This window comes from Mytilus trossulus, chromosome 9 (genome assembly GCF_036588685.1).
Source record: "Mytilus trossulus isolate FHL-02 chromosome 9, PNRI_Mtr1.1.1.hap1, whole genome shotgun sequence".
Classification (NCBI taxonomy): domain Eukaryota; kingdom Metazoa; phylum Mollusca; class Bivalvia; order Mytilida; family Mytilidae; genus Mytilus; species Mytilus trossulus.
In genome coordinates, this window is record NC_086381.1 from 27,289,497 (window position 1) to 27,316,634 (window position 27,138).

A 27,138-nucleotide genomic window follows, 5' to 3' on the forward strand; every position below is an offset into this window, starting at 1 on the left:
CCAAATTGTTTGTAAATTAAAATTCTTATATCAACGTTTCAGGAATCTAGCAGCTAAAAACTGGTTGAAACAGTGAACCATCAGTGTCATCGTTTAACCTGGTGAATTGTAAGTGAGAGGTTTGGCTGGCTATAACACCAGTTTTTATCAATTTTTTTCTAGATAAGGAAATGTCTGTACCAAGTCAAGAGTATTACAGTTGTTGTCCATTCCCTGATATGTTTAAGCTTTTGATTTTGTCATTCGATTAAGGACTTTGCATTTTGAATTTTCCCTGAAGTTCGGTATTTATTTATTTTTTTGGTTATTTCACTTTTTATCATGTTAAGCTAGAGATCTAACCGTTGTCACATACAGTGGCATATTAATTAAAAATGTGTAAAATGAAAACCATTTTATATATGACAAAACATCAAAAGTATAAACAATTCTAAGATTTAGAGAAATATAATACAAACTATCTGATGTACATCTGTAAAACTATACACACACGTTGAATGTTTGAGAGTGTGTTATTTTAAAACATAAGACCTAATATAGATATATTAAATAAATGTTATATCAGCCTTACAAATCTCTCCTAATTCTATCTTTTTTGGGGGAAATTTGTTTAGAAATTTAAATGTGACGTCACTTTGTGCGTTGATGGCTTTGACTAACTTGCTGTGTATTTTTATGTCCTCTTTTAGTTTGTTTTATGTAATGTATCCGTTTTTATCCTGCAGTTAATCACCACTTCGTTTTTTATCATGTATATACATTATATACTCATTTTATAAAATTTACTGTTTGCAAAAGTATGAATTATTTTAAATAAGGATGTTTTTATCCCAGGCAGAAAACCCCATTCGTATTGGTCACAATTTTTTGGAACTTTTGGTCCTCAGTGCTCTTCAACTTTGAACATGTTTTTGCTTTCGATTTTTTTCATCTGAGCGTCACTGGTGAGTCTGGTATTGACGAAACGCACCACTGGCGTATTAAATTCTAAACCAGTTTTAGTGTGTAACCCGGATTTGTTTTTTTTATCTCGATGTATGAGTTTCGAACAGCGGTATACTACTGTAGCCTTTTTTTACTGTACAAATTACAAACTATAGCAGTTTTTAAAAGAATCTATGAAAATATTTAGATTCAATCATGAACGATGATAAAATATTACTAATAAAAACAATAACAGAACCAATCTTTTCTTAAACATATGCGAATATTGACAATTAATGTCTTGATAGTGATACTGAAGGCCAAATTGTTGTAAATTAAAATTCGTATATAAACATTTCAGGAATCTAACACCTAGCACCAGGCAGAAAACCCTAGCCGTATTGGTCACAATTTTTTGGAACTTTTGGTTCTCAGTGCTCTTCAACTTTGTACATGTTTTGGCTTTCGAATTTTTTTCATCTGAGCGTCACTGGTAAGTCTTGTATTGACGAAACGCACGTCTGGCGTATTAAATTTTAAACCAGTTTTAGTGTGTAACCCGGATTTGTTTTTTTTATCTTGATTGATGAGTTTTGAACAGCGGTATACTACTGTAGCCTTTATTTATTGCACAAATTACAAACTTTAGCACTTTTTAAAAGAACCTATGAAAATATTTAGATTCAATCATGAACGATGATAAACTACTAATAAAAACAATAACAGAACCAATCTTGTCTGAAAAGTATATGAATATCAACAATTCTAAAATATCTTGCTAGGGATGCTGAAGGCCAAATTGTATGTAAATTAAAAATTCCTATATAAACGTTGCAGAAAACTATGGTTGAAACAGTGAACCTGCACTGTCATCGTTTAACAATGGTGAATTATAACTGGTGAATTATAAGTTAGAGGTTTATCTAGATAACACCAGGTTTTATCCATTATTTTTTAAGATATGGATGATTTTTTTATGTCTTTCATTTTTCCTTGAAGTACGGTATTTCTTTTTTTATGGTGACTTTACGTTTTGTCATGTTAAGCTAGTGATCTAATTATTGTCACATACAGTGGCATATTCATTTAAAATGTGTTAAATGAAAACCATTTTCAAAAAGTATAAACAATTCTTAGATTAAGAATAATGTAATACTAACTATCTGATGTACATCTGTAAAATTATACACATACGTTGAATGTTTGAGAGTGTGTTATTTTAAAACATAAGACCTAATATAGATATATTAAATAAATGTTATATCAGCCTTACAAATCTAATTTTGAATTCTATCCTATTTCTATCTTATTTTTGCGAATATAAAAAAGAGATGTGGTATGATTGCCAATGAGACAATTATCCACAAAAAAACAAAATGACACAAACATTAACAATTATAGGTCACCGTACGGCCTTTAACAATGAGCAAAGTCCATACCGCATATAGTCAGCTATAAAAGGCCCCGATAAGACAATGTAAAACAATTCAAGCTAGAAAACTAACGGCCTTATTTATGTAAAAAAATAATAAGATAATAAATATGTTTAGAAATTTAAATGTGACGTCACTTTGTGCGTTAATGCCTTTGACTAACTAGCTGTGTCTTTGTATGTCCTGTTTAAGTTTGTTTTATGTTATGTTTCCGTTTTTATTCTGTAGTTAATCACCACTTCGTTTTTTATCATGTAATTTCATTATATAATCATTTTATAAAATTTACTGTTTGCAAAAGTATGAATTATTTTTAATAAGGTTGTTCTTATCCCAGGCAAATAACCCTAGCCGTATCGGTCACAATTTTTTGGAACTTTTGGTCCTCAGTGCTCTTCAACTTTGTACAATGTTTTGGCTTTCGATTTTTTTTTCATGTGAGCGTCACTGGTGAGTCTTGTGTGGACAAAACGCACGTCTGGCTTATTAAATTTTAAACCTGGTACCTTTTGATAGATATCATTCGTGTGTTTCTCTGTGCTATAAGTTCTCCCACAAATAATCTTGTCATGTAATGTTGTCATTTTTATGTCATATTTAACATTGCTATAAAAGCGGGAGGTTTGGCATTCCACACAGCGGTATACTATGTGATGCCTTATTTAACACATGCAATTGAATGGCATGCATTATGCGTAATATTATAAGTTACACAGTGTGCTATTGACCTAAAACAATGTACCAGCATACTTTGCGTTAAATAAACTATTTTTAGTTTTACTCACCATATACTCAAAATAAAGGATATGATCGCCAATGAGATTACACCAAAAGATGTTATAAACTACACACCAACGTATGTCCTCCAACATTGATTAAAATCCATATCGTAGGTTAAGATGTTTTCTTCGAAACTGAAAATGTGACAAAGCTGTTATTTAAATAACAAAACAATGACAGTGCATTTAAATCTTGTAAAGTATATCGAATTGGAGTACACTGCACATTATCATTTACATAAAAAAGATTAGATACTTGGTTATTCATGCTTAAACGATATAGTTAAAACAAATTGTCAACTTTTCAATACAAAATAGCTGTATTGGCATAAATTTGTGAAATAACAAAGTAGTAAAATCAGTCAAAATGGAAGATTATTTATGAAAAATATTTGTACGTATTGTTTGAATTTTCAATCCACTGTTTTTACTTTTCCCTGTGTAATTGCAATAACAAGGACCCTCGAGACAGTAAGAATGACCTGTGAAAGGTTCTTTTTCCAATGTGATTTCAAATCAAACAAATGTATAGCTTACTGTTTTTGCATGAATTTGTCCCTGCCAACGTTTGTCTCATTTTGGCAGACTTACAAGATTTTTATATTAAAAAGATCAAAATCACCTTTTTAAAAAACCTTTTGCAACATCTTAAAAATTTGAAAATGAAAAATAAAGGTAACAGTTGTTATCATGATTATACAGAATACATAATTCAAGCGACACACGATAACACATAACACCATGTCCAACCAAATTCATAACAGAGACATCATAAATTAACTCACGAAAGTTGGTTGCACAAATTTACGAAGTGGTTTTTTCAATCTTTACTCTTCATAACTCAGTTTTTGCATAAGGAGCACACTCCTGTATATAAAGTCCGCATTGTTTGAACATATACGAGCATAATGTATCAATTCAGATATGTAAACACCATACGTCTTAATAGGACATCAACAATATATCTGAAAATAAAATTAAAGAATTTTGCAAGGTACTTTTTCTATTTGTCTTTAAGAAGGATTTGAATAAATTCTGCTTCATGCTGAAGTACAAAAATAAGTCGACCAGAAGAGATGAACAATTAGTTCACATTGGAAGACCGACTGTCTGTTGAAATGTCAAATTACATTTGTTGTAACCAAAAACTTCGACTCACATTTTTATAGAAAAACTCTGTTTAATATGATATATTCAAATATGATGGTCGGTCTTTTAATTGAGCAAGGGGAATAGTAGTGATAGGAATAGAAAAATCAAAGGTCTTTGTAATGCTACAAAATTGCATATGTTATGATCTAAGATTACGTAGTAGATCTTTAGAATTTTTTTTAATCCACACCTGAATAACACAAATTGTTGAATATATCTCATCATAATATTTATGAAAACTTGAATTTTAAAACTACATAACATTGTGCATTGAAAATTGTTTCTCGATATTGACGAATCATCCTGGTATGTGTCCCTTTTCTTTGCACAACTGTTTCCCTGTGGTTCTTGAAGATGCACACAATATCTGACAAACTGATTTTGTATTGAACATTAAAAATTCCGAAATTGGAAGTCCGAAAGCTTATAACAACAGTTTATTAAAACAACACTCATCACTGAAAACAATAAAGGTGAACAAATGCATTCCGAATAACACTTCAAACCAGTACATGTCATGGAAACACTAACTCCTACAAAAATATATAGAGAGACCATGTATAAAAAAAAGTAATGAAATCAATGAACGTTTAATAGCAAGATAATTTAATAAAAAAAATAACAATCAAGTTGGTAAGTTTTTTCTGTAAAATGGGTCTAACTATATTTAATACTACAAGTCGGGTGTTACATTAGATACGATCACTGTTTCGGTCTTGCAACAAAGGATGATTGAACACGAAATATCATATACGACGTCACAGATATTTGTGTTCAATCATCCTTTGTTTTCATATTACATCCTGGAGGTCATTCCTTTAACTTTAAACATTAATTTTAATTTGAAAAAAATAAATAATCTACAATCAAATTTTAGATTTGATCTTGAAAACAAAAGCTGAAGTGAATAGTCTACAAATCAATCAAAAAATTAAGATTGAAACAGTTTTGAATACAGAATACTGTAATAGCTTTATGTTATATATATATATAACAAAAAATATTAACAAAAGATTAACATTATCCTTACATTAAGAGTCGCGTGGACAAATTGGTATCTTAAGTTTTACAAACTGATATATTTTCACATGTATATTTACAAGGAATGTCGGAAAAAATAGTTAGTGAAGCAACATAATTAAGCAGCATCATGACTTCTATATCAGGACCAAACGAGACCTACTTGATCACGGTAAAGGAAGATCCGTTTACGATTTTGTAATTGACTGTTTATATCATACAAATGGATAAAAAAGGTTTCAAAATGTAGCAAACTCTAAAATAATGCATGAAATATAATCCACAAATGTGTTTCTGTGTTATGCTTTAGATAGTGCTGATTCATTTAACCTGGTTCTTTCTACTTGTATATCAATTAAACACAATTATCCCTCTATTTGTCTATCTACTGTAGGAGTAACATAGTCAAAGGTTACATGTCAATTTCTGTATTTAATGGGATAAAAATTCGTTTGATATTACAAAGAAAACAGAGACAAGTAAACATTGAGATGAAGGCGAGAAAAATTATCGTTATCGTGCTTAACGGATACTACAAGACTTAATACTTAAAACAATTACGCATTGCTCAATAATACCGGGTGCTTTCAGCCAATCAGACGAGTGTAAATGTTTGTGTCGTCGTGTTAGAACGGCGGCCCATCACTTCATTTGAGGTTACATAGCTTTGGCCTCGTACCGGAGTCCAGAAATCTACCCTTTGTCTAGATACAAAAACTTTCACTTATTACATTGTTAAACAATATGTCAATGGGCTTCCGTACAATAAAAACACTGTTTTATTCCAATCTTATTTAATTTAAATGAACAATAATTTAGAAAGATAGATAGCTGTTGAATAGTTTTGACTATGCAAAGTGGATTTTATTTCCGAACTCCAGATTTTCGGCCGTGGACAAAAATAGGTGAGATATTTTTTTGTAAATATATTTATATATGCAATTGATATAACATATAATATTAATGACACACATTTATTTTGAGGTTGGTTTGAAATTATCCATTTTCCAGATATGAAAATCCAATTTGTCCTTGTTGTTTTATTTTTCTTTCTTTCTTATATCACAATTCACAAGTTATATTCTTAAATGTTTGGGAATTAACGTGAACATTTGTGAATGGTATCCTTAAAAATGATCATTATAGAACAGGTTTTTGAAAAAAATGCATGTATTTTCAATTTGAGCTTTGGCGCTTTGCGTCTTCCTTTAAAATAATGTTCCATAGTTCATATAATTTACCTTATTGAATCACAAGAATATTTGCTATATGTTTACATGTAGATAAAAGTTTTTACAAATTTTGTCAATATTTTAGATCTGTATTACTTATTGTCTACACAACATATTTTCATCTACATAATATTGAAAATACTAAGGTCTATTTTGCCACTGCAAATGATTCTATATTTTTGCCAACTTTCCTAGTATAAATGATTATCACAAAAATATTGCATTGCCATAAAGGATACGAGCATATTGAATTATATATGTTACTAACAGGAGAAATTTACTTATGAATTCGATAGGCAAAGATGGATTTAATTAAAAGTTGCTGTATTTAGAATAACGTTTGCACTGAAGAGCCTATATTAATGCAGATAAATTTGGAATAAATCTAATTAAAATATAGATCTCTGATTCCGTCATTCTCATACGAGGGCTTCGAATTCCTGTGTTCCGTCAAGGGAAATAAATATAAAATTTGAGATTTATTTCATTAAACCACTAAAATTAGCATAATGGCTGTTGTTTTAAATCATGCATTATACCCTTGAAGTCAGCGTTGCAGTGGGTGTTTTTTTTTAATCAGAACTTATGCTCAGAGCATATTCGATTAATTCTTATAAAATAAACGTTACCAATTTTCTGCACCAGAAATTCTTGTTGAGACATTAGAACAATTAAAGTTAACAGACTTCTAGAATTGTAATTTCAACATGATGCATTCGCCTTAAATGAAACAATTATATACAATTGATGAATCCTACACAGGTACGAGCATTAACTGGGGCCTGGTTTTCGAAAGTATCTTATGACTAAGACATGTCTTATTATGGTCTTAGGACATGTCATAGTCGTAAGATATGTTTTCGAAAGTGTCCCAAGTTACGATTCGTCATAACTTTTGTCGTAATCTTAATACCCCTCGCGACATGACTTATGATGGTCTTATGATTGTCAACTATAATTTTAATTACTTTTCATGTATAATTTCATATTAATTGCAATAAAAATATTTGTTGTGTTTCTCAGTCAGGGAAATATTTAAGATTTGATTTTTTCAACTACGTGAATTAAAATTTGAATCTCCTGCGACATACAATTTGGAATTCTTTTCTAACTCATGATTTGTATAATAAATATACATATTATTTTGTTCCTAGTATATTTAATAGTTCTATATTAACGTATGTGCACGGGCTTTTTGTTAAACAGGTACTCGATGTACCAAATCTAAAAGGTATTCACAGTTAAATAACAATGCATGTATGCTAATACACGAAAGCGAAGTTCAAGATTTATTATTTATTACAAACTTATTTTAAACAAATTATAAACTCATATTTCAAATCTTGTTTGTGTAAAATTTCATGTTCGTAATCATTATGGTTTATTCCTTGAATGCCAACATCCTTTGATCTACCTACAATTTACCTGTAAAATTATGTTGGCATTCGAGGAATAGGTACAAGAAATTATCACAACAAAAGTGCATGCTTTTTAAAACAATCATTCTAATTAAACAGAAAAGTATATTCCAGGTAGCTAAATAACATTCCTGTTTGTGAGGTTGTTGAAAATTCATTTTGTTGGTGTAACTGCTTGAACCAATATGTTCTTCTCTAAAAAATAAAACTTTGAAATTGTTGCATCACTAAGTCTTATGAGTTGGATGCTTTTTCAATATTTCTTTAGTTTTGTGTGCCGTAATATCCTCCTATTTTACTTGATGGAATTTCTCGAAACTTTGTATAATCTGATACTTTCTTCATTGCACAAACAGAAGAAAAAATTGAATATGTTACTTGTTTGCAGACAGAGAACACAGAAAACAATACATATAACATAAGTCAACATATAAGCAGATTGACAAAAAGCACTAGCTAAAAATCTTCATATGTCTTGGAATATTGTTGGATATTTTATGCAAGCAATTTTCATTAAACAGTCTAATACAAGTGTAAAATTTAATTAATTATAAAATTAAAAAGTTAATATAGTATATTTACAAATAAAATATTCAATTTGATATGGATTTAGTTAAATCTATATATATATCCTTTTTTTAGTTTAAAACAATTGTATTTAACTAGAATTTCTTTAATTTTGTTTGAATAAGTCTTATAAACATTTCCATTCCCAAAATATTTATTTTTAATAAAAAGTAATAAAATATAAAAAAAAATCTTTATTTCTTTAGAATTCGTGATCATTTTAACCCCAAAATCTACTATATATTCTTATCAAAAAGTGATAAAATGTTGCAATTTTATCAAGTACTCTAATTAATTTTTACATTTAGATACTCTTAAAATCATTTCAATAGGTATAAAAACACCTATTGTTCTTATAAACACATCTATAGAAATATTTTTGTTGGCATTCAAGGAATAGGTAATATATAAAATGTTGGCATTCGAGGAAGACACCATCATTATAATGAAAAAAATAAAATATTCGTAAATATTAGGAATGGTAATCATAATTAATATGAGCATACTTTTAAATTTCATTTAAATATTTATCACTTTTTAAAATCATTTTTTAAAATAATAGAAAATAATGTTTACTTATGACAGTCATAAGAGCATCATAGCTATGACTCTCTTAAGACAGCTTTGATTTACATCCTATGACATATCATATGATAGTCATAAGATGATCATAAAATATGTCCTAAGATATATCTTATGACATATCTTATGATACTTTCGAAAACCAGGCCCCTGGTTAATAAGTTTAAAGTTGTTTGATATTTGCGGTTTTTGACATTAGCTCCAGTCAGTGTTCAGCCCTTTCTCATAAAATTGAGAATGGAAATGGGGAATGTGTCAAAGAGACAACAACCCGACCAAAATAAAAAAAAAACACAACAGCAGAAGGTCACCAACAGGTCTTCAATGTAGCGAGAAATTCCCGCACACGGAGGCGTCCTTCAGCTGGCCCCTAAACAAATATATACTAGTACAGTGATAATGAACGCCATACTAATTTCCAAATTGTACACAAGAAACTAAAATTTAAATAATACAAGACTAACAAAGGCCAGAGGCTCCTGACTTGGGACAGGCGCAAAAATGCGGCGGGGTTAAACATGTTTGTGAGATCTCAACCCTCCCCCTATACCTCTAACCAGTGTAGAAAAGTAAAAGCATAACAATACGCACATTAAAATTCAGTTCAAGAGAAGTCCGAGTATGATGTTAGAAGATGTAACCAAAGAAAATAAACAAAATGACAATAATACATAAATAACAACAGACTACTAGCAGTTAACTGACATGCCAGCTCCAGACTTCAAATAAACTGACTGAAAGATTATGATTTCATCATATGAACATCAGGCACAATCCTTCCCGTAAGGGGTTTAGTATCATACCATCATAACATATATGAGAAGAACATAACCCGTGTCATGCCAACAACTGTTTTTAGAATAAATGTGTTTAGTTCCGACGCAAAGACCTTATCAGTGACTCAATATTAACGCCAAAATATGCAATCTTTAATGACTTGACAACAGTATCGTAATTATATCCCTTCTTAATAAGTCTATTCAAAGGTTTTGTAAGTTTATGAGGTGAATACTGACACCTTTGTGCTTTATAAAGAATATTTCCATAAAAAATTGGATGTGAAATACCTGAACGTATAAAAAGTCTGCATGTTGAGCTATATTTACGAATGATGTCTTTATACCGATGATAAAATTCAGTAAATGTTTTGACTAGTTTGTGATATCGAAAACCCTGGTGTAATAATTTTTCAGTAATACATAAATTTCTCTCGTTAAAATCTAAAACATTGTTACATACACGAGCGAATCGTACAAGTTGAGATATGTAAACACCGTAAGATGGTGACAAGGGAACGTCACCATCTAAAAACGGATAATTAACGATAGGAAATGAAAAATCATCCCTTTTATCATAAATTTTAGTATTCAGCTTTCCGTTAGTGATATAGATATCAAGATCGAGGAAAGGGCAGTGGTCAATGTTAGTATTAGCTTTATTTAAAGTAAGTTCACCAGGATGAATTTCATTAATATACATACTGAAGTCGTCATTATTGAGAGCCAAAATATCATCCAAATATCTAAAAGTATTATTAAATTTGTTTATCAGATGTTGTTTTGATGGGTCTTTGCTTATTTTTGTCATAAATTGTAACTCGTAACAATACAAAAAGAGGTCCACAATAAGTGGTGCACAGTTAGTCCCCATTGGAATTCCGATAATCTGACGATATACGGAATCCCCAAAGCGAACAAAAATGTTATCTAGTAAAAATTCCATGGCTGTTTTGTTTTTGTTGTAATCTTTAAAAAAAAAATCCTATTCTTGTAAATTGTGCCAGAACTCAATTATTTTTTTCTTCTCTCGACTAATTTGTAATTTAGTCAATTAGTACAACAAGCATAGAAACTGTTACACTTCAAGTTTGAGGTTTAAAATTTCAAAATACATAATGTTCCTCTTCCTTTTGTAACTTATCATATAAAAGTAAATTTACAGGATTTTTTCTGTCTGAAAATATCAAATGTCAGCTTAATTTATATTTGGCTAAACCATTTGGAATTGTAAGTACTAAATGCTTCGTACTCTATTTGGAATTCAACATTGTTAATTAGTGTGTAACTGGCGAGACTTTTTTAGACGAAACTCGCGTATAGCGTACAAAATATATATGCTAAGTTTATTTTCAATTACTTTCGAGTTGATTTTTTTATATCTGCCCGAGGAAGAAATTAAGATGTTGCCTTAAAGTTTCGAATTATGGGGTTCATTAGTAACGTGTATTCTTTTTTTTTTAATTTGCTTGAAAGTTTTTATGATTAATTAGTAGAAAGATGTGAAACCAATTTAATGTTAATTTGTTCTCGTCAAGAAAAATAGCTACTAGTTTTAACCTTTTGTTTGATAGGGAAACACATTTAAAAGTCGAGATATGTACATATATTGGTATGTTTCTTATATGAATTGTACAGGGCAAAATTTCTTTAAAAACCAAAATGCAAAAAAGATATTAAAATATCTTGTTCTTGTTATAAATATATAAAAAAAATCACTAACGATATAAACCTATAGTAAAATTACGCACCTAAATTATGTTATTTGTTGTTATCTTAAATTTCCTCTTTCTAAAAGAGAGAAATAATATGATTTGAATTAAATTAAAATATTTGATAAGAATGCTTTAACTTTAGTGTTTTGTTACGTAAAATATATGTATAGAATGAATCAATGAACTTGTATATAAATCTACAGAAAGCGACCTGATTATTTGGCATAAACATGCATAATCTTCCTTCTTCCTTTTAATACAACATATGCATTAAGGAAAATAAAATATATATCCCTGCCCGGTAAAATAAATGAGTATGCATTGCCGTAAAAACTGGTACCGCTTATGTTAATACATTAGATATAAATCAGTGGTCTTTGTGATATTCTAACTCTCTTCCATCGTCCAGTTCAGCATGTTCTTTGTTTTGACAATCCTACTGCACGTGTCTGGGAAATCACGTGACGAGCGCAGTGTGGTCAGTAAAAGATGACTACCATAGTGCAGTGCCTTTTTTCTCAATTGTTGTCCGTCAGATTCAGTATTTTAGTTCCCATTTTTTGTTTGATTAAACCTGACTCAGGAGGCATTTACTAAACATCTGTAGCAGGAACAATTCTGCCTAAGATTTGGGAATGCGGACCACAGCTATTTCTAGTTTGTAAACTGACGTAACGGAGACGATGGATGCCAAATGTGATGCACTATAATATATCTAATTAAATGAAAACCAAAAACTGAAAACAATATATAATTTAATCATCAAAGTACAATTTTTAACATGTAAAGCCAATAGTAAGTAGAAATGGAGCATTCAACTTCAAATTACCGTACTAAGGAGGCATGTAACAAATGCACTATCCTAATCCTTTAAGCCTGGCTTTCCTTGGGAGATTCAATATAAGAATCTAAAACTAGTTATATAAAATATATAAATTTCTTGCAGAAGGTAATCAAAGGTTTTGCAACGATGCAAATATTAAACTTTACAATATAAATAAATATCTTTAATTAATGAATTCAAATAGCAAAATCTATGTAATTTAACAAATATATATGTAATAAACTTCATGTAAATTCTTAAATAAGAAATATGAAATTTATAGTTTTAAACAAGGGAAATAATAATGTAATAATAATCCTACATTTGTAACTGCCACACATCAAACAAAACTACGTGGAATCGAAAAGTAAAAGTCGTTACAGATATTTTTTTACGCAAGAGGAAATAATAGAAAACGTAACCTCATCATATATAACCACATGGTAAATAGAATAACAAGTTACCCGTCTAATATGACCACAAGATAAATAACAGAACAGCAAACACTTCTTGTGTAACCACAGGGTAAAAAAACAAACTTTGACAATAAACCCGTCTTATGTGACCACAGGGTAAATAACAGAACAACAGTAGTTTAAAATGTTAAGACCTGTTGAACTTGGACTTTCGGTGTCTAAGAAGCTATTAGGTAAGGATGCATTTGTTATGATAAGTTGAAGAGTGAAAGTGTGTTGAAGTCAGATTATACAAAAACATGTTCTATTCTTATTATTCAAGCATTTCCAATCATTTGTCTTTAAATTCACCTTTGGATTATACTGCTTCATTTCTTATTTATAAAATTTACAACTTATTTCTGAACGATCAGACAAACAAATTGAAAATCGAAACTCTGTGAAAAATGTAGATGATATAAGAACAAATATTCTAAAAAATAGTTTAAATGATTCTGAAGATAATGATAGTTCTAGGCTTTGTTCAAAATGAAAATTACACTTTATAAATTGTATGCGTCCATAGCGGGGTGCGTTTCTGTATTTAACTTAAAAGGGCAAAAATGTCATATCCAATGGTACATAAAGAAACTAAACACGCGCAAAACTGATATTTCACCAAAACAGACCCGCCGCCAAACGTGCTAGACAATCCCGCTAAGGTCAGTTTTAACTGAGGGAGATTCCTGATAATTTCTCAAGTTCTCATCAGACAAATGCATGACAGTACCGAAGAACTTTATTTTGATCTTTATCTTGAATTTTGTACAAATTCGTTTCGCATATCAGTATCATAAATTCCTACATTTATCTCCCTTTAGCTAAGTATGAGCATCAATGATTTTTCTTAGATATCAAATACAATTTTGTCTTCGTAAATTTTGAAAGTTAATTATCATTCTGCACAAATATTTTCGAAGTTATTTTGTGTGTTCGATTTTCCCGCTAAAATGTTGCAGAACAAAAAAAGCATGCAGAAAAATTAAGGACAGCCAAGGTATGGTGATCTGGTAGGGTTCATTCAACTCATATCACCCAAGTTAGAAAAGAGGAGTTTGAATGTAACACCAGTTATTGTAGTGTTTTTCTATAGCTCTGCTGGGAGCAAAGACGTATAACATATGATGACGAAGACAAAATCTTTCAAGCAATTCAATTATGGTCTGCAGCCAGCATGTCAGTAACTGCTAGTATTTCTTCGTTAATTTATGTTGATCATTGTCACTTTGCTTAGTTCTGTTCTCTGTTCCAATATCGGACTCGGACTAAGTGTGCATGTACATATTGCTATATGTTTTTTATTTTACTTTGGCTCGAATGGATTGAGATATCACAAAACATGTTTAAACCCGCCGTAATTTTGCGTTTGTCTTAGTTAGTCTAGTATGAATTATTTTTATATTTTGGTTCAATTATATCTTTTGGAGTGTGATGTCCATTTTTGCTGAACTAGTATACATTAGTGTTTATGGGCCATTTTAAGCCAGCACGAAGACCCTTTGGTGGACTCCATGTTATTTATAGTTTATAAAACATCAAGAACATTGACAAGGAAAATTAAAATAAAAAGGAGAAAGAAAAGGTGTCCCGTTTCTTTTCAAATATGGGAATAAGGACGTCCTAGTATATGGGAAATTCAATGCCAAGGAAAATAATTACCGATATAATAATCATAGAATTATAAAGAGTAACTTAAATTAAAGTGGATTCAATTAAAAAAAATATGATATTTTCACCCAAAAATTGATATTTGCACTAAAACAAAATATATTTCACCCCAAATGATATATATTCACACCAAAAAATATATTTTCACCAAAAAAATGCGTTTTTACAATGATTAATTTTTTTTATAACATAGTGTATATGCGCCCAATCAACCAATCGTCTTAATTTATGCACAATCATAAGAAATTCAACATGTCATTTTATAAGCATTCATAATCTTCTGAGGTACGAACTCTTCTTCGATTGTGTTTTGTGTTGCTCAGTCTCTAGTTTTCTGTGTTGTGTTATATATATTGTTGGTTGTCTTCTGGTCTTTTTTCTTTTTATGCCTTTTTGTGTTAATGTGGCGTAAAGCAACCAACAATCAATCAATTCTTTTTTCCTGGCATGATTAGTTTGTTTTCGACTTATGCATTTGATATCTTTTGCTACTCTTTTTTAAACCTCAATTTTGTTAAAAAAAAAAAAAAAAAAGAGAACCAAAAAAAAAAATTCTTTATGAATATGTAAAAACATTAGTTTCTTGATGGATTTACTGTATATACAGAAGGAGATACAGCGGCGACCAAAGTAGATACAGTGGCGACTAGACGGACTTAACAATAAGAATTCCTCATTGACCACATCAATAAATCAACAACAAGAAGATCAATCCTTTTAGATTCTCTTCTTTACTTAACAAAGTTTTGTTTAAATATTCTTAAAATGTTTTTCTTTGAAATTTTTATAAACATACAGAGAAGACAGTTTTATTACTCATTTTATCTTCAAACTTGGGTACCTGTCTCATGAACATCAAAGGAAAACAGATTTACCGACAGTAGCTAAAGCCCGATTAGCACACCTCAATCCAAACGGATTCGCACAAACTTTCTACGTTTTTATCAGATAAATTAAAAGTAGACAAAATTTTAGTCCAATGCTGAATGATAAATCTGTTGAATTAGATTTTTCGTAAATTGAAAGCGAGTGAAATTGATCAAATAAAATAACCGGTAGAATTTTGATTGGATCAAGACTAAATCTGAAAACACGAGATAGGGTAGAGTTTACACATGATAGTATTATATAGATACGTGAGTGTAAGAAAGAAGAATGCTCTAATTTGTTAGTCGTAATGATAATTTAACGGTAAAACATACATAAACATGTTGAAAGTTTGTATTTGATGTTAGCGCCGTGTCTCCGGTGAAAATTAATGACTGATTGATTTGGCCGTAAAATGAAATAACTTTGTGACAATACCGTAACTCCACTTAACTTCAATGTGGTTTTGTCATTTATCTGTACATTTATTTTTGGATATCGTGCATAGGCATTTTTAATAAAAAAAAAAAAATGAAGGTTTATGTTTTCTGTAAAATTGTTGTCAATGTGTCTAGTATCTGTAGATTTGTTTTTATGTTTTTACGATCGGCACGTTGTATGCAGATTTTATTTATTTAGTATGTTTTACGATGCAAATATTTGTTGAAAAATTAAATCTGTTATACCAATGTTTTACTTAACAATTATACTTTAGCTAAATGTCATCAGGAAAAACCTAAGATGCGGGGCTGATATGCTATGCTTAAAACCCCTTGAGTTTAGATATTACAATCGCAGAAGCATATCTAATGTATCGTAGAACTAATAGAAAAATCAGTTCCGTTCAAAACAAATCTTAACTTAATCAGAAATACTCTAATATTTGTGTTATTTGAATGAATCAATAAATCCCTATATTTATCAAAACTATTTTTTATTATCATCTCCGGCTCAGGGTGCGACTCACACCCACAAACGCATCATATGCGTGTTTAATACTGGGCGTTAAAAGTTGATAATATCCTGTAAAATGTGTGGTTTAAGTACACATCATAAAATAACAACTTAATTCAAATTTTGTAATGTTTATATTTTTTAAATGCATTTTATGTAATGAGTAAATAACTTGAAGTATATTTTAATCGTATAGTTTCATTATTTTATTTTTATTACCACAATATTTTGAAAACAATGCGACTCTAAGGGAAATGTACACAATAGTTCGGTTCAATTCTTGAGCAACTGTACAGACTTGGAATATATGGTGTATTCCTTCCAATAAATAAAGAATTAAACTTTTAGAAAACTAAAACCTGAAAATGTCTCAAATTATAACAACACTTATCCGTTTATAAATTTTGAATTTATTAAGAAACCAATGTTTCAAATCCCTCAGGCAAAGCTGGCTTAAGATGAATTTGGCTATTTATTTTAGGTATTTTTGACATAGTGTTCCTGATGAAGGTTAATCCAGAAAGGCGCTTCGGACGCAATAAATTATTTAACGCGTTGTTTTCAATTTTTTATATAAGTAAATAAGTTATTCCAAAATTAATCTGTTTATAAAAGATTGTTGACCTATTTGCAAACATACCACATCCTGATATTTTCATATAGTTATAAAACTAATAAGTCTGTAACCAGTGAGGTATGTATCTATAATAACATTAGCGATACCAAGGTGCATATTAAAGATTCCAATTCGACAAGCAATATATTTTCAGTGATATTGCACCGCCAAAATATTTTAAAATCAAAACATCTTAAAAATCAAAGAGCTGAAAAAACTAAAGGGAACAAAGCAAACAAGGAATCAGAGCTTTGCCTGAGGCAGACATAATCCTTAATTTAAAATACTTTCAACAATTTTAAACAGTAAATTTCAATAGCATAATATCAAATGTGCATGCCTGTACCGAAGTACTGCATGGCTACTAGGCTGGTGATACCATCGGTGCCTAATAGTACACTAGCAGCAGTATAGACTCATGCAGTGGTGGTAATGGTATTAATGGTACCAATGTGTATGCACCAGATGCAGAATTAATGTCTCTTTAGTGGTGCTTGAGGCCAAATATTTAAAAATTCAAGGCCTTTCCAAAAATTAAAAATCTGATAAAACCAAATGGGACAAAAAGTATTGAAAATCATAACCTTTTCATGACACCAATGCCAATCGTCCAAAGAATGAGAAAGTAAAAGTGAAGGAGAAACTATTATTATTTGTTAATTTGACGAAAAGGCATAATTATATGTGTGTGACTTTGTGATCAATATATCGATATCGATTCATAAGTATATATCACAGTGGACAAAAATATTATATTATTTATTTAGAATATAAACTAAATGGAACGTGAGTAAGTAGAACAATTCAGGAATTATAATATCAAAAACTCCTAGATGTTTGTCGCTGTGTGATAAATTTCCTTTCAGTAACAATTCCTCATAAAAAGAAAAATACCCATCAATTTTAGCTAAACATAGAGTGGCGAGAGGTTACAATGTCTTGGTTGGCTGTTAAATCTGTCCAATTAAATGTATCTTTAATTTAATATTATCTTAAACCAAAGATTATTTCATTTTTATATAATGCTTTTTTTTTTTTTTTTTTTCAAAATATTTATAATATCAAATAAATATGGAATTGTCTCTTGAAAAAACCTAGCAATTTCGACAACCTAGAATCATGTCTAGTAAGCAAAACAGAAATATGGTCATGGGCAATAACTAGGACTTCAGTAAGACTGAGGTCATGTTGACCAAGAAGAAAGTTATGGCCACGGTCCCAAATTGATATTACAATTTGAACAAACTTTTGAGTTATCCGTTTAGTTGTTCGATCTTTAGTTATATTATTATTCAAGCGTTTTATAAACTGTTTTTTTGTCTTTTCGACCTATTAGTTTTCATGCTTTTGTCTGTGTTTTTTCTTAGTCTCATGGTCTTGACTGCCTCGGGATCCTCAGTATCTTCTACGGTTTTGTGAATTCAAGTATAAACCAAAACGCATGTAATATAAATGGGGTGTATGTCCTTTTGTCTTGACTTTGAGTTGTGGGATGCTGTTTCAGCCGTGCAGTTCATTTACAAAATTAAAATAAAATAATACCATGAAGAGCGTTCAGAAAATATAGGTTTTTATTTAGTGAAAATAAGCCTTAAAGATACTAATACTAAATTGTTATACATGAAGACGGCTAAAGTTAATAGAGGAAATTGTTGTTTTGTTTTCTCTTTCCTGCGGTAAAGACGTTTTGAACGTTGGAATACAGGAAAAAGTAAAATGTTAATTGTGGTTTGGGCATGAACAGAATGTGCTCTTATATTTACAAGTATATGTGTCAGTACATGAGTAAATAGTGCTATGGATCATTCATAACCAGTTATGTACAGTCTTAAATTCATATTTTCCAAATAAAAAAATTAATTCCTAACAGGTCGATACTAAAATTGGCTGTGAGTTTTTAAAAAAAAACCTGCTATAACCTTGTCGTATCATTTCGTGCATTATCAAAGACAGGAACCTCGTCAGTGTTTGTTTTTGGTAAATCTCAATATTTCTGTCATATATTGATCTTAGTAACGATAACAAATCTTGGATATTAGTTGCTATATATATTTACAGCTATATATAACCTGGGCGATTTGAGGTTGCTTGAGGACCTATAGATATCTTTCGGGAGGATTGTCTGTGTCTTTGAGTTGCTGTCTCTTTGACGTATACCAGATATCTTTTTTAATTCACATTTTGATACGGTTTTGCTTTGTGACTATGAAGAACTTTATAAACTGGTTTTGTCTATTGTCTTTAATCAAAACCAGTGTACAAGCCTCAAAATCCTTAGAAAAAAATGCTTGGAAAGCATTAAACTATAAAGTGTTGTTTTCATTTTTCATGATGATACCAAAGACAATTCAAGGGATGAATTTAGTTCCCCTTATGCATAGAAATCACCTTTCTAAATTCTTTTTTGATTGGATTCTACTCCAGAAAGTAACAAAACTAATGAGACTTATTGTTACCAATTGACTGAAGTGCTCCTTTATTGGAGGAAGATATGGAATACAAGTTACAAGTTACCCTTTTGATGTATAAATGCAGTGTTGTGTTAAAGTATATACGGTATAATTTCAACCTGATTTTCCGTTCATATACTTGCTTCTTTGGGCGATATTTTATATGCCCGTATGATTGTTTCGTTTAACAAGATGTTCTGTTCGTATGATTGCGTCTTTTTTAAAAGATTATATATGTGCTCGTATGATTATTTCTTTTAACAATATGGTCAGTTTATATTGCTTTTGTGCCAATATTTTGCGTGTACTTATGATTCAATCATTTTTAAAACAAGAAGTTCCATCCATATGATTGCTTCTTTTGGTTTTAAATTTTATATTTCTTTTAACCAGATGTTTCATGCATGTGACTTCTTCTTTTGGTCGAAATCTTGCGTTCGTATGATTGATTCTTTTTACAAGATATTCCATTCATTTGAGATCTTCTTCTGCCAAGATTTTGCGTACATGTAATTGTTTCTTTTAGAAAGATGTTTGTTCATATGGTTGCTTCGTTTTTCCAAGATGGTTTTGCGTTCCTATGAATGCATGCTTCTTAAACAAGCAGTTCATTTCATGTGATTGCTTTCTGCTAAGATGTTCAGGCTTTTAAATAATTGCTTTTTGGAAAGAAGTTAAGGCTTGCATATGGTTGCTTTTTTTGCAAGATTTTTCGTTCATGTGATTGCTTTTTGGCAAGATGTTTTGTTGATTGCCCATATTTTCATTCAATACTGAAATGACTACTGTAATTTCAAGAACAGCAGCAAAACCAACTTTTGGGGTTGTTTTTTTTACATCATTTCACACGTACATTCCACGGCCTTCTAAAGCTTACTGAACGGTATGGGTTTGCTCATGTTTAGAATATTTCAGTTGCCCTTAACTGCTTACATCCAAGTCATTTTGTCTTTTGTGGATAGTTGTCTCATTGGCAATCATAACAAACCTGGTTATTCTTATCGTTACATGGGATTGTGCACGGATAGCCCATGTATATTTCTTTTCTCTTCCTTTCTTTGTACTAAATAGGCAAAAAAAACATACCAAAATTATCCCGAATGAAGTTTTAGATAGATATATACGACTGAATTGAGATAAAATGCACACTTCAATGAGACATCAACCGACTAAACTCAAACCACAAAGACAAAAGTCAGCAAACAGAAAACTATCTCAACTTATTTCCTTTCTAGTCTCGATTCTGCAGTATAATGCTCCAAATATGTTTAACAAGACGATTTTAAATCAATATATTTTAGTCCAAATTTATGACCTGTATAAATCAATTTCCTTTTTTTCCATTGTATTTCCTACAAGATATAAATGAGAAGTTGCGAATTTCCCGATTTCTTTTATGAAAAATCAGTTTACAGATAAAAATTTTAATTAAAATCTAAAGCTTATCAAATTAGTTGATAAATTCAAATAAAATTGTTAACATTACACGGGCAATATCCGGATAAATCATTGACGGTTCTGTCTGTATCCTTATATAACCCACACACTATATACTGGATTTAGTCAGATTGTCGCCATACTTTAACTGTTTCTGTTTTCATTTGACACCACAGGTTGTATTTTATGCAATATTTTGTAAGATAAACATTACGCATAATTTCTGCATTTTACAGAGATTCAAGATCAAAACTTTTTTCACATCTGTCGTGGTATTTTTTTTAATTTGTTATAAGGGGTATTCGGATTGGTTAAATAGTAAAGTTTTCACTTTTCCGGCGATATTTCTATTTCCCGTACACATAAAAAAAATTTACAGATTTCACCACTGCAACAAGTGTTACGATATGTTTACACTCGGGACAGTTAAATTATTACTCTCAAAGCGCGAGGCTTGGCGAGCATTTTAAATAATTTAAATTTAACTATTGAGATTAGAGAAATATTGTATTTCAAGAGTTATAGCATTAGAATCAGTTTCTTTGAGAAAAACAAATCTCATGATAATCCGTTTCTGTTTTGCCTTACACTACGAGTTTTATAACTGGGTCCAGTAGTAATATATATATATATATTAATCGGAATCAAGGAGCACAGAAATGTATATATACAAATGCAAAATTTTAGATCGTTGTCTTTTTGTCTTACCTCATTCGACTATGAAGAGATCAATGTAATACAATCTACAAAACGATAAACAGGTTGGTCAGTGTGTGTGTTCTGAAATTTAAAAGTAAATTGTGTTCTTTATTACTGATTTTTGGTTTTCTCAAATAAAAATTTTATAATATTGCCTTTTCTAAAGTTGACTTTAAAGTTGATAAACTGATGATTTGAAGTCGAGCTGTGACAGCTAAAAGTAAAATATCAGATATCAGCAATTAATGTGGAAGGTCTTTTGAAGATCTTGGACAATAATATGTCAGCTGAAAGTAATTCCCTTGCATCTTGGAACAAATTAAATTCAGCTCCACACTATGTGTGCTTGACAAGAAGAAATGAACAGTTTGGTCGAGTACACCTTTGAGAAAACTAGCAGCCATGAATCTCTTTTCATTCAGAAACACTTTTATTCAAACATGCTTTTCGTTAAAATTATAAGAAAAAATAGAAAAACTTAACTAATCTATCGGCTTTCTTTATATATGTTAAGCATATGTGGCTATACGAAAAATTTTTTATTAATATAAGAGCCTTCTATCTGCAAAAAGCAAAAGCAATTGATGTTCAATAACCTCATACCACTACATGATCAGTATGCAATTAGAAACCAAAACAAAAAGAAATTCGCACAAATAGTTGTTCAAAATATCCTAAATCCAAGATCTAAAACGTAGCCAAGAGCCAGAAATAAAAACAGGCATAGCAACACAAAAAACAAAACAACAAACCGTAGAATAAACAGTAAAACAAAAATTCCGAAATCATTTGACAATGCAGGGTCGTCTTTATTTGCAGCATAACTAACAATATGATGATCATATGATTGGTGTCATGTGTCCGTGTTTCACTCGCAAATGACACATGCATACTTGGTTGTACCATGGAAGTAATATTTAAATATTCAATATTACTTCCATGGTTGTACAAAATGTATGTAGAGTTTTCTATTCTACATTTCCATAAGAGTTACTGATTTTTTTTCCCTCTCAAGAACACTACTTGTGGAGTACTTTCTGATTTGGATAAAGATATGCAGTAGGTGTTAAAGAACCTTGTTTTTAGTAATACCTGATCACCTGAAAGTCTTTTCTCGTTTTTTTATTATATTTGTAATAACTATGTAAATACAGTAGATGGTCCCATATTTTAGTTTTAATATAAATACTTCCATGAGCGGAATTGAAATTAGAATTATGTAAACTTTACGTATTCTCCCAGTTTTTACCTTTACCGTACGTACAGATTTGATACCTGAATCGGATGTAAAACTTATCAATCTTTGGGGCGGGATTTGAATTTTGATAAGACTGTAGCAGTTATTGCAAAACCTCTTATCTTTTTTTCATATCGGTCATAACAGTTTAAACCACGTGACTCCCTAAAATCAATATTACCTTAATCAGTTCTTCAATTTGATTTATTTTCTGATACTGTTTATGAAGCCACTTTTCCAGGTAAAAAATGGACTATGACATAAAATTATTCTCTGCCTTATAGAGAGTAGATTGAAAATAATAGTATATTGAGCCGTGGAATAGTTTGTACCGTGTTATTGTGTAACCGTCAGGTTTTGTTTATTCTTTATCAGCAGCATTGTGTCTTTACATTGTTTTGGTGACTTTGGTTGTTTATGGACATCATGTAACATTATAAAGTGAAAAGTGGGATTTTATTGAAATATCTGTTTCTGTATCCCTTGCTCACATTACCAATGTTGGATCTAGCAGCAGAAACTATGCCCACCCCCGCAAAGCGCGTGTGCAGAGAAACTAATGATGAAGCGGAAATAACATCCATAGAAGTGACTGCTGAGAACGGATCCTTGTCGCATAACAACAACAATGATGATAAAAGTCGAAAAATTATAAAAAATGGCCTAAAGTCGGGTAAGACCTACTCTTTTTACATTTGTAAACATCAAATCACTTAACTGATCATAATACTTCAGTTTTTTGCAAGGTAGTTGTTTGCATAATAATCATTCAGTAATGTGTATACTCTATGTCATATTTTGTTTACAAACATCTTATAATGATGATTAAACCATTATTTCCTGGTGTTCGATATATATTGTAGTACGTTCCTAAAGATCCAAAATATTGGAGAAAGTCTAATACCGCCGTAACTACCTCCCTGCGTGCTAACGGAGGCAGTCAGGCCTCATACCAAAGGACTTTAAGTATTCACTTCAAATAACAACTTATGATTGTACCTTTAAGTATATTTATTTTCTCGTCTTTTCACACTTAGAACATTATTTTTCTACATGTTTATTACTGGGATTTATAGCAGGGTAGATATTGAAATATTTTATTATTGGCTTTTAAAGAAGATATTTCTTTTTAAATAACTGCATTAAAATTGTTAAAGTAGAATTTGGTATAATAAATTTACCATTAAGTGGGGTTATAATAGTTATATAAACATTTAACTTCTTCTTTTATTGCATGAGAAAAAATATGACCATGTCAAAATTATGTAATTCTACATTTTTTATGAAATATTTGAATATTTTCAAATAATAATTCATTTCTACTTTTCTATTGTTAGGGACTTGAGGGTCATCCAGATGTCCTATGTTTACTATATTTCATTATTTCTTTATTTCATTTATCTGTTTATTTCAATAATTTTGTTAATTATACTATTACTTTAATTCCTGTGGAAAATGCATTTTGTTTATTTCATACTAAAAGTTTACTTTTACATTTAACCTCCGACTGCTTCGTAACTTCGCATGTCCCTGGAAATTATTTTCAAGATGTTATGTATTACTAAAAGACTTGCCAATATTCATTTTCTGCTAAGTATATCTTGTATTTATTTTCTGGCTAATTAAATGGTTTGGTCCCCTTACACTTAAATGATCTTAAATTTTTCTCACGATATTTTTAAAACTGATCATAATTTTAAAGTTTTTCTATCAATATCTTGGGTTCGTGCTGGAAATTTGCTCCTTAAATCTTGACCCAAAATCACATTTTATCATTTAAATCGATAAGAGACAATAAAATGAAATGTAAACCTTTATTAAAAAACAAAACACAACAGTGGATTTTCTCTTATCCAAACATCCGCATAAAAATTGACAAATTTTGAAAAATGTGTAAATTTACTTAGACTAATTTTACTGTCATAAGAAAATATAAAACTTTAGGTAGTTCACAGCAGGCTACACACACGTATTGTGTCATATTTGTTCTAATCAAAGTACTTGAATGTATTATCTGTTAAACCAAAGCTTGACATCCATCTTGAGAATTAGATTTGGTATGTTTGCTTGTTATGTGCAATCACGTATTTTTTTCTGTCATCATTTTTTCCCGACATCGGCCATTAACAGGCAGGTATGGAGACTTTCTCTGTAAGATCCATTTTCCACCGACATAAGGTTCAATAAGTAATAGGCGTTGGTCATGTACAGGCAGGTATGGAGACTTTTCTTTGTAAAAATCGGAGAATTTTATTTTGATAGTGAAACTAAAATAATTGAACAAATAGTGTTCAAAAACGTTGTGGTTATAGTTGGAAGTTTTTTTTTAATCAGTATGGGTAACTTATTTTGTGTGTGCATTTGCGGTCAAATTTAAACCTTCCGTTTGTATATGCTTAATGCGTATTTATGCATTTATTTACCTTTATCAGGACCATTAATTTCCCCCAAAATGTTCATGGCAAGGGAAATGCTGAGAATAGTTCAATGCAGTCAAAATTTAATTATTTTAACTACTCTAAAGAATTGTTATTAGAATGAAAAAAAGACATAGAAATATGTATTCCACTGAAAAGTCTATGTTTTCCAATTGTAATCAAAAAAAAAATTCAGTGGAGCCTAATTCCTCATCCCTTGTTTCAAATTTCTTTTACAAACTATAATAGTTTGTTTTACTCACATCATTTCTTTATATATAAATGTTACAGGATTGTCAGTGCATGTACACAGTGGCTTTCTTATTTCCTAAAATAAAAGTAAATCCTTTTATCATGCTGAAATATTATGCTTGGGATGATTGACATTGTATTATGAATCGTGTAACAGTTCAACATAGAGGTGTGGGAAACAGTGGCTGAACTTTACTTTGATTCATATTCAGAAGTGGGATATTTAGACAAACATATAGAATTATGAAAATATTATTTGAAAAGTTTTTTAACATCTGTGGTTTCTAGCGAAATTTACAATGTTTTAAAGATTTGACTTCCTTTTTAATCTTGAAATATTATAAACAAGACAGAAAACAACATGGAAATCTAGAAAAACAACTGGAGTTTAGGTTTTTACAAATATTAATTCAACTTTAATCTTTCTATGGGAAATCATGTGTCGCAATCTACTGTAAAAAGGCACGTGCACATAGAAAAACCTAAATGTCTCGGGATATGAAAATTGTATTTTATATACCCTTTGAAAATCGTATAAATATTTTTGTTTAATTGTTCTAGAACCAAAAAGACAATGTCTTAGGGTTGACATTTTTATTACTTGAATTAGAATTTCACTTTATCTGTAAGTCTTCATTTAATTTAAATAACTTGAAGATAAAGACAATGTTTTGATAGTAATTATAATAATTATGAACTTTACACATTTATATATCAAACGTAATAAATATTATCTACGGTATTAATTACAATTAAAACAAAATGACCTTTTTATTTGTGCCGCCTTCGTATGACTTGAACGTCTAATTTATATGGCTTCATTTTCTGAATAATTCGGCTTCTTTACCTACAAACTACTGATATTACACAAGACCGATTACAACAATGGGAAAGGTTATTTTAAAATATACTTCAACAGTTACATTTTGGGTCGGGTATATATATTTTTTTATTTCTTTTTTGCTTTCGCGCTTCATATTCTTTTACACCCTCAATATAATGACAAACAGAAGCATTTAACTTTTATGCTTCAATAACATGACCAAAAAAAAGCATTCAACTTTAACAGCTAAATAAAATAAAAAATAAAAAGTATACTCGTTACTTATATAATGATGCAATGATTTTTTTTTTTGGTAAGTCATCTCTTTCGTCAATGCAAACCGGCAAATTGAAATAAAGCAAAATACAAATAAATGAAAGCAAAACTTTATCAATAGATATTAAGACCATGCGCAAACTTCAATAATAATTAAACGATTTTTATAGAATTTAATTTTTGTTAATTCGAAGTAACGGTTTTAAGCTTCTAGAAGATAACGGTTTTAGTTTGTTTGTTTTAGTAGACAGTATAAACGCTGTTGTCTGACTGTCACTTGCCATTGTTTATCTTTTTATCTTCTGTTTTAAGGTATATGTTACATGTCAGGGATCATTTTTTACTAAACAAGGTTTTAAGATGGGATTAAATGATAAACAAATAGGTCAATGTGATTATATTTTAGAGTATTAATTAGTAGAAGTGAGCACAGCAAAAAGTAATAACATGAAACGAAAAGTGTAATATTGTTTAAGTCAATCATTTTCTATTGCAAAGAGGTCTACATTATTCTTTATTCTGCGTTGTTAAAATCGCGTAAACATTGACGCTTTAAATAAAACTTT

At 30.1% G+C, this 27,138-nt stretch overlaps 1 protein-coding gene across 3 annotated transcripts in view; it reads left to right on the plus strand.

Moving 5' to 3' along the window:
- The first annotated feature begins 6,081 nt into the window (after nucleotides 1–6,081).
- The window catches only part of LOC134685399 (DNA-binding protein RFX6-like), a 64,315-nt gene continuing 43,258 nt past the window's right edge, over nucleotides 6,082–27,138 (plus strand). The window contains exon 1 of one of the 3 annotated variants that reach the window (XM_063545132.1): nucleotides 6,082–6,213. In XM_063545132.1, coding sequence (XP_063401202.1) covers nucleotides 6,159–6,213 — 55 coding nt within the window. In that variant the 5' untranslated portion in view covers nucleotides 6,082–6,158. Of the gene's footprint in view, nucleotides 6,214–23,004; nucleotides 23,478–23,766; nucleotides 23,885–27,138 lie in introns of those variants that run through there. The other 2 variants (XM_063545130.1, XM_063545133.1) reach the window with 2 other exon arrangements.